A 14,507-nucleotide genomic window follows, 5' to 3' on the forward strand; every position below is an offset into this window, starting at 1 on the left:
CGGGAAACAAATTGTAGACAAAACACGACCTCTACATAAACCGTACAGAACTAACAATAAAATTGTCTTCAGCTTTTCCATAAGGATGAGAAATCTACTGTTTTATCTATGATTACAGTAGCAGTTGCAGTAGTCTTACCATTATAATTAGTGATAAAAGAAGAAGTTTATTATAAACAACGTAATAGAATTTATTTTAAAACTTATTCATTCTTACATATAATTAATATACTTCCCCGATTTAGATATAGTGACGTCCCACAATACTCTGTATTTGAGATTAAAATGGCATTGGCATGCTCACTACACATACACTATGGCCGCCACAATGGTCTGTAGTAGGAGTGTCAGGCGCGAGTCGTTCTTGTTAATTTAATAACAATAGTTATTTTTGTTGGTTATTTCAGTTCTATTAATTAAGTTTACTTAGATATAATACGCCACATTCATGTATGTGGTTAGGTGTTGTAGAACTTATCGGTAGCAATGAACGGGTTAAGTTTAAGTGAATTATGCTGCTTGTTTTGTTGTCCTCCGTGTCCATCAAGAATCGCTGCAAAATTGGCTTTTCTTCCACCTGATCCCACCTATAGTTTTCAGTCAGATGAATCAGGATCTAAGTTTCAAATCAGTCTCTCGGATAGGGCAGAATGGCAATATTCCGAACGAGAAAAAGAAAACATAGAAGGATTCTACGCTCGTACCTCGAGAGGCAACAGGATTGCTTGTCTTTTTGTTAGATGCAGTGCCAATGCTCGATTCACAATATTATTTTCTCATGGAAATGCCGTTGATTTGGGACAGATGAGTAGTTTTTACCTTGGATTAGGAACAAGGATCAACTGCAATATATTTAGCTACGATTATTCTGGATATGGAGTTAGTACTGGCAAACCCTCTGAGAAAAACTTGTATGCTGACATTGATGCTGCCTGGCAGACTCTTAGAACAAGATATGGCATTAGCCCAGAAAACATTATTTTGTATGGACAGAGTATAGGGACTGTTCCTACAGTGGATTTGGCTTCAAGATATGAAGTTGGTGCAGTTGTTCTTCATTCACCCCTTATGTCGGGCATGAGAGTGGCCTTCCCGAACACTAAAAGAACCTGGTTCTTCGATGCCTTTCCTAGGTAATCATTAACCTATGCTATAGCTTTACATCGCTAGATCTTTTAGTCAAGATATTTAATAATTCGCTGAGGATAACTTACGCGTCTGGTAACCGAACGTGGATTAGGCGCCTGGCAGTGATGTCACCGGGTGGTGTGGGCCCGGAACACCATTACCACAACAGATATGATGTATAGCCATCGGTGTTCGTGGTGAAGTGGATTGAGGGCTTGGCTGATGTAACTTACTAGGGGTAGTAGCCTAGATCTAACATCACATCGGTGACACTAACTGTTTGTCAAAGATTTTGCTTAGAATGCCACTTCTTTTTAACTGTACATCTTTTGTTAGAATTTGAGGCATTTACAATTTTATTTTATGAACAGAATTTAACCGTCTTTCGATTTTTTCATTATCAGCAAGTTTGGTTAGGTTAGGTTATGACAATAACTGCCGGACGCCTAATCCACGCCTGGTTACCGGACGCGTATCCTCTGCCTTAATAATTAGGCCTAATCGTAGAAAGAGGGGTGCAGTATAAACTTAGACCTATAATAGGCCTATTTGACTATTGCTTCCATGGTAAACGAAGGAATAGCCTACAAAAGATGTTAACCTGCAACCCAAGTAAAATTAAAATTTGCCATAGCACACACACACCAATGCTCAATTTTTACCAACTGTCTATAATAAGATAAGTAAGTTAGTAAGATACAGAAGTGAACAGAAACTGGTACACACACCGACCACTAATCGCCAAACCAGGGACCCCACGCTTATAATGCACAAACTAATATAAGTGTTTCGTCCATGACTACAGCAAGTGAATTAAACCATGTTCTAATACACTACGCAGGCTGAGAAAACCCAACAGGAAGCTCTTCATCCGCTCCGTGTGGCCAGGAAACCGACGGCATGGCTTATCTTCGTGCTAAGATAAGCCACGCGGATGATCCGCCTCGTTGTGGCCCCGGCCTTATGATAGTTTGTGTTACAGTAGAGCCTAGAAGATCATTACAATTTTTATTATAGTACTGAGTACTGGGACTTCAAAGGCCTAAGCTTAATTAGTAAACATTTTATTAATTTTTAAATAGGCTACCAAGTTACCTTGTTGATAAAACAATTAGTTTTGATTAGACCTACAACTGGGAAAAATTGGGGGATATTTACACCTTATTTAAGGGTGTAAACTTGGGCCTACTTAATGTTCAAAAGTAGCCTACACATAAGTCTACAGTGTCACATTTGGTCTTACACATTAGCTGAAATATTTACCTCTGACATTGCTAACCCCTTTCCTCTTTAACAAAGCGTGTTTAATCGACTCCATTTTCAAATTACGGATTCAATTTTTGGCCTAAGTCTAGCTTTAATTCTAATGATAAACACTGCACCTTATAAACTACTGTAACACTGCTAATCTCTCCGTGTATGTTTTCAGTATTGATAAGGTCCCCAAGGTAACATCCCCGGTGCTGGTAATCCACGGAACAGAAGATGAGGTTATAGACTTCTCTCACGGCCTTGCCATCTATGAAAGGTGTCCCAGGGCCGTTGAACCACTCTGGGTAGAGGTAAGACACGTTTGAAATATTTTGTTCAGAAATTATTCCTTAAGAATTACAGGGTTACGACGGACCTGGAAAGTCATTGAAGGTCAGGGAAATGGGTAGGCCTACAGGGTCAGGGAAAGTTTTTAGAAAAGGCCGCAAATCAGGGAAAATTTTTAAAAACAATTTTAAGTCAAAGAAATTTACTAATTAAACTTTTATAGGTTGTGTTATTTTTTTTTATGATTAATGTATTAAGTTATGTTGAAATGAGATACTTAAGTAATATGTGGTGTATGTAATTTTTATTAAAACATTTTTTTGTTTTATTTTCAGCTGTAGGTCTAAGTATTAGAATTTGATTGCTTAGTATTGTATTTATAAATACCCCCGCCACAGCAAAAAGTACCTACTTAGGTTTACTACTACACAGTACATAATTAACCTTTCAGAGGGTGCAATGGTTTTCAAAGCGGGAGAGGGCGCACCCGGAGGTTACTTCCAGGGCAATAAAAACAATCATTTATGAAGTAAAATTTTTATTTTAGTGCACAAATTTTAAAGTTTTATCTTTAATTTTAAACATCAAAAATGTGTTTAGTAAACTCTTAATTATAAAATAACTTAATTTTTATTTTATAAATATAAAATTAAACTAATTATTCTATATCAATTGTTCTAACATAAAAGTATGAAGAAATCTTTTACAAGAATATATTCAAGAAGTTAATTTAAATTTCACTACAATTTCCTATAATGTGGTTTTAGATGATAACAATCTCAATACCAGATGTTTTAAGTAATTTAACATAATGGGTATCTTAATACTAAATGGCTCTGTACATACGTCGTTCGAGAATCTCCCTTTCAGCTCGGCTAAGAGTGTTGCAATTCGAAATTTAACTTCGTCACTCATCTTGTAACCGCCCCGCCAAGTCCCCCAGCGGTACACAGCTGCTGCAGTGTATATATACATGACGTGACAAAGTGGCTTTTTTACTCGTCTATAGCTCTGAAGAAACAAAAGCTATTAAAAAAATTATTCATCTACTGGATAGGGGCACTCATTCTCAACAAAATAAAAAAAAAGAATTTAAAAAACGGTTGTGTTTGAGTCAAGAAAAACTAGTTTGAAAATTCACAAATTTTCCGTGTTCTCCTTCTTCTCCTTGAATGTTGACGGACCTACAGCCCAAACCACTGGCTCAATTTTAATGTTTTTTATGTCGTTTGAAAGCCCTTAACGTGTAGATTTGCCTTTTGAGGGTCTCAAGTCGGTGCGTTGACCCATAAACCCTTGGCAAGCCCTGAAAGTACGATTTTGGCCCATTTAAATAACATGGAATTAAAATCAAAACAAAAGAAGGATCAGCTGCGATTAAATCTCAATTAATTTAAATGTTAGAGAAATTCATAGGAACAGCTGAAAAATTATTTTAAAACATTAATAAAGTATTTTTTCACAAGATGACCATTGATGAAATTTGAAACTGAGTTTAAGCCCAGGGGGTTTGTTAAATAGTAATTTTGGTACGTGTGTCAAAAAGTTTTTAATCGGTTTAAAGCAGATAAGACCAAAAATGTAGAATTTAGCTCTACACAAACAATATTATAGAAATTAAATGAGATGTAGTTGTGCCGTGGTCTATATATCAGGGAAAAGATGATTTTTATTTTAACTGTTGATTTTCTACAAAAATAAATAAAATCTAACAAAAAACCACTAAGTGGTAACACTTTCCCCGCCAAGTCAGCAATCCAAAAAAGATAATAAATCATTACTTTTTCCGCCAAGAAAAATAATGTAATGTATGTAAGTTTGGCAACTTGGCGGCAGACTTTTGCTTGATCACTTTAAAAATGCCATAAAACTAGTTTCATTGAGCAAGTATCTCTCCCATTAGTACATTGCTAGGTGAGACCTTATTTTACAAAATTTGACCTTATTTGTGCCACATTTCATAAAATCATAATAGTGATGGTTTATATTTACTGATTACCTCGAAATTATTATACTTAGTTGGACTAATTAATTAGAGAAGTTGATTTGTGAAATTATCCACGAACGTAACTTTAATGAAAAAAACCAAGCAAAAGTCTGCCGCCAAGTTGCCAAACTTACATACATTACATTATTTTTCTTGGCGGAAAAAGTAATGATTTATTATCTTTTTTGGATTGCTGACTTGGCGGGGAAAGTGTTACCACTTAGTGGTTTTTTGTTAGATATTTACTAAATAATGACATGATTCGTAAAAAAAAATATTTACAGTAATTGTTTACACGCAATAATCAATGCACACACTAAACTAGAGGTTGAATCACGGAAGTTGCCTCCAGGCTGTATAAGAATCGGCAGAGCGCACACGGAAGTTACTTCCAGTCTCTTACAAACCTGAACAAAACTAACAAATATAAAATAGTAGAGGTGAGTTTTGACCTTCACTCGATTCTAGGAATGAGGTGCATGAGGTACAGTGACACACTGCTGACACCACTCAAAATAATATAATCGCTGAAAATAAAACATCCCTGGAGGTTACTTCCGTGATGCGACCTCTGGAAGGTTTTTTTATTGAAATTGTGTTAGCTTACTGTTAAATAAACAAATTTGCTAAAACAAAAAAATTAAATCGGTTCCGGGTCTAGGTCTTACTATGGGACCTGCGTAATAGCTAGTTCCCTATATCGGAAATTCACTAAAAAAGGAGATGGAAGGGCGGCTATGGAGATGATGGAGGCCATATTAAATTGTAAAAGTTTTTTTTTAAGCTATATATACATAACTTATATCTAAATATTAAGAAAACTCTGTACATAAAGTATGGTGTGTTCATGGAAATTAACAGAAAACGGTCAGAGGAAGTCAGGGAATTCACTTGAGATATTTTTGTGTGTGAACCCTGAAGTAGTTTTTTTCTAAATAATATTTCAGCACCCTGAAAAACAGGTAAGCTCAATAAGCTGACTGATTGTTAACATTTTCTTTTTAAATAATATTCATATGTCAAATATATACAAATATTGAACTGAAAAACTGTTAAAACAACAATAATGATTTATGGTACAATTATCTACGGTGTAGGCTAACGCTCCTTTCACACTATACGTTTTCGCTTGTGCGGTTATTAGTCGTATTTGTTGTATCGCATTGGAGCTTATGGCCCCTTTCACATAATACGATTTCCAACCGTGTACGATTTTGACCCGCGTAGCGACCGTAGGTGCAGACGGTTGGTATCCGACTCCCGCACGAGTAATAGTCGTGTCTACTGCTAGTGGACCATGTGACCATATGGCCCTTTTCACACTACACGGTTGTTAGTCGTGCGGGAGCCCTCCCCGAGTGCAGTTCGCAGCGTTTTTGCTGTATAGTTTTTATTTCGTTTTTTAGTTTAATTGTTTGGTTATTGAGTTTAATTACCTGTGCGCACTGTATAGTATTATTCAGTTGTTGTAATTAGGTTCAGTTGTCTTAAAGTCACAGCCATCATTTCAACTGGTTGAATGTAGTTCCTGAACGTCATATTATTTCTTTGAAGATCACTTTTCAACTTATTGTGCAATTCATCGTTCCTCAAATCTTCGAATAATGTATTAAACACACCCACTTCCTCACGTCTTACATTTATGGGATGTACCCCTTGCAGACGGCCGCGTTTATTTCTTTTCCTGTGTCTGTAAATAATTAGCGCAGCAATAATTTACTCCCGATCCATACTCCACAAAACTTTCCACTGAAGTATCAATGAACTCTGTACTGGTGGAGTGGGGGGTTTCAATACTCGTACGATTACAAATCGTATAGTGTGAAAGCAACAGACCCACGACCGTCTGCCCGCACGATTAACACTCGTACGAGCGAAAACGTATAGTGTGAAAGGAGCGTAACACTTTATCTATGTACATTGCACAATTATTGCTTGTCAATGTAGGTTTCTTTATGTCAGTTGCAAAAACTGGAAAATAGTTGGGCCTTCAAACAACCAACTATTGTGGTCCCGTTGCAACCACCGTCTATAACGTATTTGCCAGGTGTAAGTCTAGGTTTACTGTCTTTTCACTAATTTTTAGAGCAATGATTAATAGAAGTGATAGTATCTAAATTATTATCCTAAAACTTAAAAAGATATTTGCATGTATTTTGGATTTGTACTACTAATCCCATTGCCAATTAATTTCAAGCAGAATTAAGGTTCACAATATCTCTGTTTGTGTAATGAGATAAAAATGCAGGCGTTTTCTCTTAACAATCTAAGCTACTGGGTGTAATAGGATTAACCGAGTCATTTCCGTTATTACAATCTGTTTAGACGGAAACATGATTAATAATGTGGCTTAATTGTGATAAGCTGAATGACTGTACTTTTATGACATCTTATCTTCAGAAACATTTACTTTGACATTGTGACTAAGGAAATATTTACAAGTCTTTATCAAATAGATTGCAATCGATCTTGGATAGCACAATTGAAACCTCAGATGATAAAACACTTTTATCATCTGTACAAGAATTTTATGTGCAAAAATATGCTAGGCCTACTTTTAATTCCAAAGTTTTATAGAAATATTTATTTTTTAAAAAAATTAGGCGTGTTGTGTGTTTATTTGATCAATGTATAATTAGGGCCTACTTTTTGTGGTTAAATAATCAATTAATATAAGCTGCATGACTTTAGGAAATACAGATAAAGTGAAAACTTTATTTTTAAGTATTTAAGGTTTTAAAAAAGACCTGTAAATAATAGGTATCATTGAATAAATTCTGTATAATAGCAAATACTGCTCCTATACCTAATACATAACTTAATGAATGACGTAACTTAATTGTCTGAAATCAATACCTCAATAAATTGAATTTTCACACTTTTCCCCTTTCAGCTTAGAGATATTGAGGTCCTACAGTAGGTACAACATAAGAAAAACCATAGATAAATACCTACACGCCAAATTTCATCAAATCAGACCACAGGTGTAAACTGTAGCTCCATACACATCCACACACAGACATTACTTTGAAAACCACTATCTGGGCTTAGGTAAATTTCCACCCAAAGATGAAATTCGAAACCGTCCACAAAAACAATACATTCTCCACATACTTGTAAAGGGGTAGAAAGTAAATAAGAACCGATCAGCTGATTTATGGCTGTACAACTTGTTTGCAGGGTGCGGGTCACAACGACGTGGAGCTGTACTCTCAATACCTGGAGCGACTGAAGCAGTTTGTGTCCGTGGAGCTCCTCAACTGACAGTTGCTAGCGGGCGAGCGCGACGACCCCCTCCCCCCCTCCACACTCAGTCTGAGCTCAGCTACCAACAGTTCGGTCACAGAGAAGCTCCTCTAGCTAGGATAAATCGCATATATTTTTATAGCCGAAATTGAATGCAAACAGACAAATCATGGCTGGGGTGAGTAGGGCAACTTTACAAAATAACATTTTTTTTACTAAATCTGTCCGAGATAAAGTTAGGCATGCTGCTGTAAGGTAGAACAAAACAATGGTTAAGGTAGAACACAAAATACTCAATTTCATTAATTTGTAAAAACGAGGTAGGCGTAGTTCTAAGTTGTTATAAAATGACAGTACTGTAATAGTCCTATGTGAATTGGCCAACTTAAGTGATGACTAACTGCATATTTGTCCAATTACATCACTTTGTAAGTCAGCTGATTCTATGGGACAAGCACAATTGTTTGTTTTATGACATTTCAGATTAAAATGCCATACTTTTTTCTCTTAATATTGAATGAATAAAAGTTTTTATTTGTTTTAAATTTCCACTGTTAAGTGATGTACTTAATGAGGTTTTTTTATTAATGGGATTTAGTCGCAGGACCCAGCCATTGTTTCATTCTACCCTAACGGTCAGATAGCTTTCCTCAACTTGACCCGAGATAGGATATAGTTATGGTGTTATTCCTTTAGTTACTATCAGTCCAAAAACATTGTACTACTTCAATACTGCCATTTAAACTTTCTGACTGCATTTGTCTGATCAGGTTGCTATGTCAAACGATACCATATCTATCAAAATGTGAAGTTAGCCTATTTAGTTTTACTTTTTGTGTAAAATTATGTCCCAGGGCTGGTAGTAGTTAAATTGAATGAACCTGATGTACATGTACTCGTAGCTTTGAAAATATTTGTTTTGACCATTTGGTTTGATTTCTTAAAGGCAATTTTCTCGTGATGCAACTAAGGTAGCTTGTCTCAAATTAAGGTGAGACTAAAAATCTTGTTCAAAAAATTTAACACTTTTTTCAATAACTAAATTATATTTTCTCATAGTATGTTACAATACATTTTAATTGCTGTCTCAAAGCTCACTCCATCAAAACAATTCTAAAGGTTGTGAATGATAATTTTACTTTGCGATTTTTAATCTCACAAAATCACTACTTTTTTCCCAAGTTGTCCTCATAAAACCCTACGCCTGATAGTTATTGCATTTGACAATTTAGTTGTACATATATACAATATCAGTAAGTAATTTCAGATGTGTGAAATAGTAAGAGTGAATTTATAATCCCGACATCCCACCCAGAGTTTGTACCCTTTTAGAGCACGTTTTCACTGCGGAATGGAAGATTTGTTTGAAAATAATACTTAAGCTACCAATAAATGTTTAGCCTATTCGCAGAATACGTGCCATTTTTAAAAAACTGGAATTTTTAAAATGCCTCATATGAAATAGAAAATTGATGTTGCCTTTTATAACATTAAACCTTTGTTGTTGCCTGTGTTTTTGAGAAGGTGTGTTTTTGCAAGAACACAGGGAACAAAAAAGGTAGTCGTTTCTTGAACTTGGAATAATAAAAGAAGATATATGACTTTTATTGCATTAAAAGCAAAAGGATTTACATTTTTGCAATTTAAATTACTAACAGATATGAAACAACTTTTAACTGTCGTCGTTTCAAAACCAATATAAAACTATCAAAGTTGTTATTTTATGGTAAATAGTGTCCCTTCGATTATTTGGATTGTTGCAATTTGGATAAAAGACTGAATTGAACTGTTGACTTTTAACAGATCTTTCCCATCGCTCTGAAATGTATTATTAATTGTATTGTTAAATACTGTACAACTATTTTTATTACTACAAGGGTACAATACTTATCACCGCCTTTTGCAGTCCACATATTTTCCTATAACCACGATCATTTGCTGACTATGGATATCGATTGACAGATATTCATCACAGCTTAATTGTTGATGCCAAAACCAATAATTGATTCACCTGTTTAATCTTAAGCGAACTCAGTAAAAGCACAGCATAAAAATGTACCCCAACATGTATAATGTTCTTAACTTGTAATTTTTGTATTGTATAATTAATTGTAATTTTTATTTTAACCCGCCTACTATACTTCTTAGGTTACTTAACCTGTTTAGTTGTAGCTAATTGATCATTCCATTACCAAAAGTAGAACAGTGAGATGTGGGATTTGTTCTATGTTATGTGTTAAAATCTATCATAGATTCCGTAAAGGTGTAATGAATTTGCAATATAAATGCTGAAAGTTTAAGGTGCATTTAAAAAGTTTATATTCTGATCTCCAATGACGATGTAATACTTCATTTATGCTTCTTGATTGAATCAGGTAGATGTAAATGAAAAAGTCTGTTAGAATGTAATTATTTTTTAAAGATCACTAGGTTCATTTACTTGTTTGCAAAATAAATTCATCATTGAAATATTCAACTTATTTTACCCAAAGTGGTGAATTGTGGTATCAAAATTGAGTTTTAGAAATTGAGTAGTCGTACCTACGATTAATTGTGGATGGTGGGAACAATTTAGTATTTTAATTTTTATATTCAGTTTAGAATAGCTTATGATACTATTTTGGGATCGATATGTTACTGTGTAAATAATGTTTAATATGTAATATTAATTTAACCTTTATTTTTGTAAGTCTACATATCAAATATTCTATCCGGTTTAAACAATTTTTCGCCACTGAACAGTTAAACTGTTAATTAGTTTCAAACAAGGCAAATTTAATTAATTCTTATAGGTTTTCCTGTCAATCATAAAACAATAGTACCGAGAATAGATATTGAAGGAGAGATGATGAGTATATGCAATGATCAATTTATAAAAAACACATTTGGGAATTGTATACAGTAGTATTTTTTTAGATGAGAATTTCCGCAGTTGGCTGTAGTGTCAAAGTTAAGGTGAGGTGGAGGGAATGAAATCGCTTCCCCTCAAACCGCTTAAATTTTGTGAACGGAGTATTTAGAAGTGTGTAAGCAGCTAGTTTTTTAAAGATGAGTAGAGCAAGTTTGATTTATCAAGGCAAAAAAACAATAAAATTTTGTTATGAAATGTTTTTTTTATTTTAATCCGGTACCAATTTTTCTTTTTTTCTTGTATTTCAAGTAGGTAAATTGTTCCTATAATTGTTTATGTAATTTTTATAATATAAACATGTCAACAAATTGCAAATTAAACCTGGTTTTACAAAACATTCATGAACAAAACTTGGGATGCTAAAAAATTAAGACTCAACTTTGATTTTGGTTTCTCTCAAACTCAGCTCAAATAAAATCTCTTGCTTGCACACCTCTAAAAATGTTATATATTTAATTTTCTTGCTCTAAACATAGATTATTTTTATAGTTTTAACTCATTTTGGTGACATTTTGATTAGCAATATATTGGTGCCTAAAGAAGCTGAAACAGTTTCTTACCTCAAACAGTGGTGATGCAATTGCCAAATTAATTTTACAGTTTGTCCTAACTTTATTTTAAGATATATTTATCTACTTGTGTTGTTATTTTGGTTCATATTTTTCTATGTTATTTTATGAGTATGTTTTAGACTGGCATTTTGGGCCCTGTGTATATATGCATGGCATAGGTTTATATTTCATAACGTTAACCAATGTTGTCCATCTAGAAATAACATAGTTTAAAATTGTCCCATTGCACTACGGATTGTAAAATAACGAAATATAAGATGCCTTTGTGGAACATTGGCAACATTGTGCATCATTCTTGTTAAGTTAGTGTTATATTTTGAGATCTCATTCCCTGCAAAACCGATTAGTAATTCAGTACAAACTTTCAAGTGTAGTATTAGTTTTCTTTCAACGCCCATAAAGCTTATGTTGTGTCAGTGCCTTAACATTGGAAATCCCATGTAAATGGTCTGCTGATTTTATTCATCTTAAATCTTTACCAGTGTAACTCTGCTTGTTTTGTTCGGCCAGACTTGAAAAAGAAAATAGTCTTGCAACTGTATGGATCATCCATAAATTCAATTGTTAAATTTACCAACATTACTATTTAAGTATTAAATTAACTAATATTTTTATTTATTTTTTACTAATTGTTAAACTAAATATAAAAAAGTTTTGACCTATAGTATCCATCTTTTTTATTTAAAACATGAATAAATAGCATGCTATTATACAAATATTTTTGTTTTTATACCATGAATTCTAGAAAAATAATGTTCGCGGTATGAGTGTAGGCCTAAATCAAATAGTGTTGAAAGGCATGTTTTATTCCATATAGAAATAAAAGGCCATAAATGTTTTTGTAGTTTCTAATCCTTTAAGTTGTGATTCCGATAAAAATTAATGTGTTAACTTATAACGGATCATCGCTCAGAACATTAATTTATGCTGACATAATCATGTTCTTGATGTTCAAGTTGTTCTTGATTCAAATTGAATAACAGTCTGTCCACTTTAACTAAATTTAAGGATTCATAATGGTAATTTTTTAAGATTAAGTACGTTCACAAATATAAGGCCATGATTTTATTTTGTAAATTAATATTTATGGATGATCCTCCACCACAATGTCAGAATTTCGTCATTTTCCATGAACCATATGTCCATTTTTACAGATAAGTAAGGTACATTGGAAACATTGGGATCGTTTTCATTCAAAAAATTGGGAAATATCCTCAGCTCACGCTTAAGAGACGGCCGTGCTCTTTCAGCTCTGGTATTTTGTACCGGAAATATACTTGTGACAAGCAAGGAAGATCCCGAACTGCGAGTACTGTGCAGAAATTCTTATTACGCAGGGTACAGCGTCTTCCTCCACCGTGAGCATTGTAGTACATGAGGGGAGTTGTGTTGGACTTTGTGTCTCAGACACCAGCGATGTTTTCTCTGTACCTTACTTCTCTGTGTCCCCTTATATACTTTTAGTTCTGAGACGTCAGGTTTATTTCCCCAAACACTGCACTCATGATCAATCTTATGTGTTTTGTGTTATCTGGGTTTCTATTTGTGTTAGCATGTTGTGTACATTTGTATCATTTTTTCACACACCCAAAGCTGTGTCTTTACTGAGGCAGGACTGGTTGGGAACGTTTGCACATCTATCATCCATACTGCGATGTGTAATATTCCCAGTTGTATTGGGAATGACTGTCGATCCACTACGTTTTTATATCGAACAAACATTGTATTAACTCCGGGTCGTTGACCTTGTATGTATGTACCTAGTGTATGATACGGTCGCTAAGTTATCTTGTATGTTGCCAATTCGATCTTTCGGTTTTATAATTTTATCATATATTTAAGTGTGTAAAAATGTCTTGTTAATGTTAAACAACACGTGGGTTTGTAATTTCTATATGAATCATATTGTATATTATATAATTACCGTTTCTTTGCACATGTTTTATTTGTATGTTTTCCTGTGTCTTTCGATCCCCTAATTGTGGTAAGTAGTCTGAATGATTGAATTTACATTTTGTAGTATGCATACACAAATAAGTGGTGATGACCACTAACTTACTTAAACAAAATTTCAAAAGCCAATATTGAACATACTTAACTTTTTCAACCTCAATTTCTTTACCACAGAATACTGGTCTATGCACTGTTGACAGATAACTGTCTACCAAAGACACTGAAGTAGCAAGATGGTTTTTAAAGTCACATAATGGATAATAGTCCAAGTGGTGTCTACAGGTAAAAGTCACATAATGGATAATAGTTCCAGTGGGGTCTGCAGGTAGCCATATAGAAATGTACTCTTGAAGGAAGAACCGAAAAGGCGAGAACTGTGCGAAGATTCCTATCGTATAGGGTCTTCCTTCTCTGTGCGTTGTATAGTACATGAGGGCAAGGGGGGTTTTGTAAGACACTACTTAATTGTATACTCTGTTGCTTACTTCTCTGTTGATAAGCTTCAGACTTATCAGTGACAATTATGATTGACAAGCAGAATTAGACGTGCGTAGTAGAATTTACTTTTTGATACTGAAATAGACAGCCCATTTATGTTGACCAGCTGTCACCAAATTGTTTTTACAAAAAGAATATAATTTTGAGTGAGCCAGTCGCAGATTGTGCTAGTGTCTAAAATTCTATTGACTACCTTATTTTTTGTCACTGATATAGATGACGTGATATTACGGATGGACAAGTCTCAAAATTTTGGGAAATTTTAAATCTTGTTCTATGAGACAAAATTTTAACTATGATTGAGATTTTTTCGAGGCGAGATTAAAAAAAAACTTTAAAAACTCATGCAGAAAGTCAATGCAATACCCGGGTGCAAATACAGGAGCGCGTAAACTCCACCCACCGCAAAAACACTATCACCTGGCTGTGGATGTTTAGCGTTTACTTTGGGAAGGTGTTGTTATTTAATTAATCATCAACATGTAAATTTTGTTTTATAAATTTTTGTTTTTTTAAGAGGTTGGGGACCTCTTTTAACCTTGCATTTGCCCATCCACATAGATTACATATCTGTGCGTGGAACGTATCCAGCAAAGCAAGGGGTGAGCCAGTACAGTACGATGGTGAACTGTACTGATAAGTCCGTGACGCTACCAACTGAGCCACCGACTCA

The 14,507-nt window shown here is 34.3% G+C and overlaps 1 protein-coding gene across 1 annotated transcript; it reads left to right on the forward strand.

Moving 5' to 3' along the window:
- Window positions 1-326: 326 nt before the first annotated feature.
- On the forward strand, window positions 327-13,319 carry LOC128996539 (alpha/beta hydrolase domain-containing protein 17B-like). The gene is made up of 3 exons (XM_054421929.1): window positions 327-1,133; window positions 2,558-2,690; window positions 7,835-13,319. The coding sequence occupies exons 1-3, from the start codon at window positions 487-489 to the stop codon at window positions 7,916-7,918; spliced, it is 864 nt and encodes a 287-aa protein (XP_054277904.1). The 5' UTR covers window positions 327-486; the 3' UTR covers window positions 7,919-13,319.
- The last annotated feature ends 1,188 nt before the right edge of the window (window positions 13,320-14,507 follow it).

Source organism: Macrosteles quadrilineatus, unplaced genomic scaffold (genome assembly GCF_028750875.1).
Source record: "Macrosteles quadrilineatus isolate MER2022 unplaced genomic scaffold, UCM_ALF_1.0 Scaffold_6__1_contigs__length_79288215, whole genome shotgun sequence".
Classification (NCBI taxonomy): Eukaryota; Metazoa; Arthropoda; class Insecta; order Hemiptera; family Cicadellidae; genus Macrosteles; species Macrosteles quadrilineatus.

What these genes read in the sequence shown, in the direction of transcription:
- LOC128996539 (XM_054421929.1), top strand. Translation starts at nt 487, where the DNA reads ATGAACGGGTTAAGTTTAAGTGAATTATGCTGCTTGTTTTGTTGTCCT. An exon ending in TTCTTCGATGCCTTTCCTAG is followed by an intron (nt 1,134 to 2,557) that starts GTAATCATTAAC and finishes GTATGTTTTCAG; the next exon opens with TATTGATAAGGTCCCCAAGG. An exon ending in TTGAACCACTCTGGGTAGAG is followed by an intron (nt 2,691 to 7,834) that starts GTAAGACACGTT and finishes ACTTGTTTGCAG; the next exon opens with GGTGCGGGTCACAACGACGT.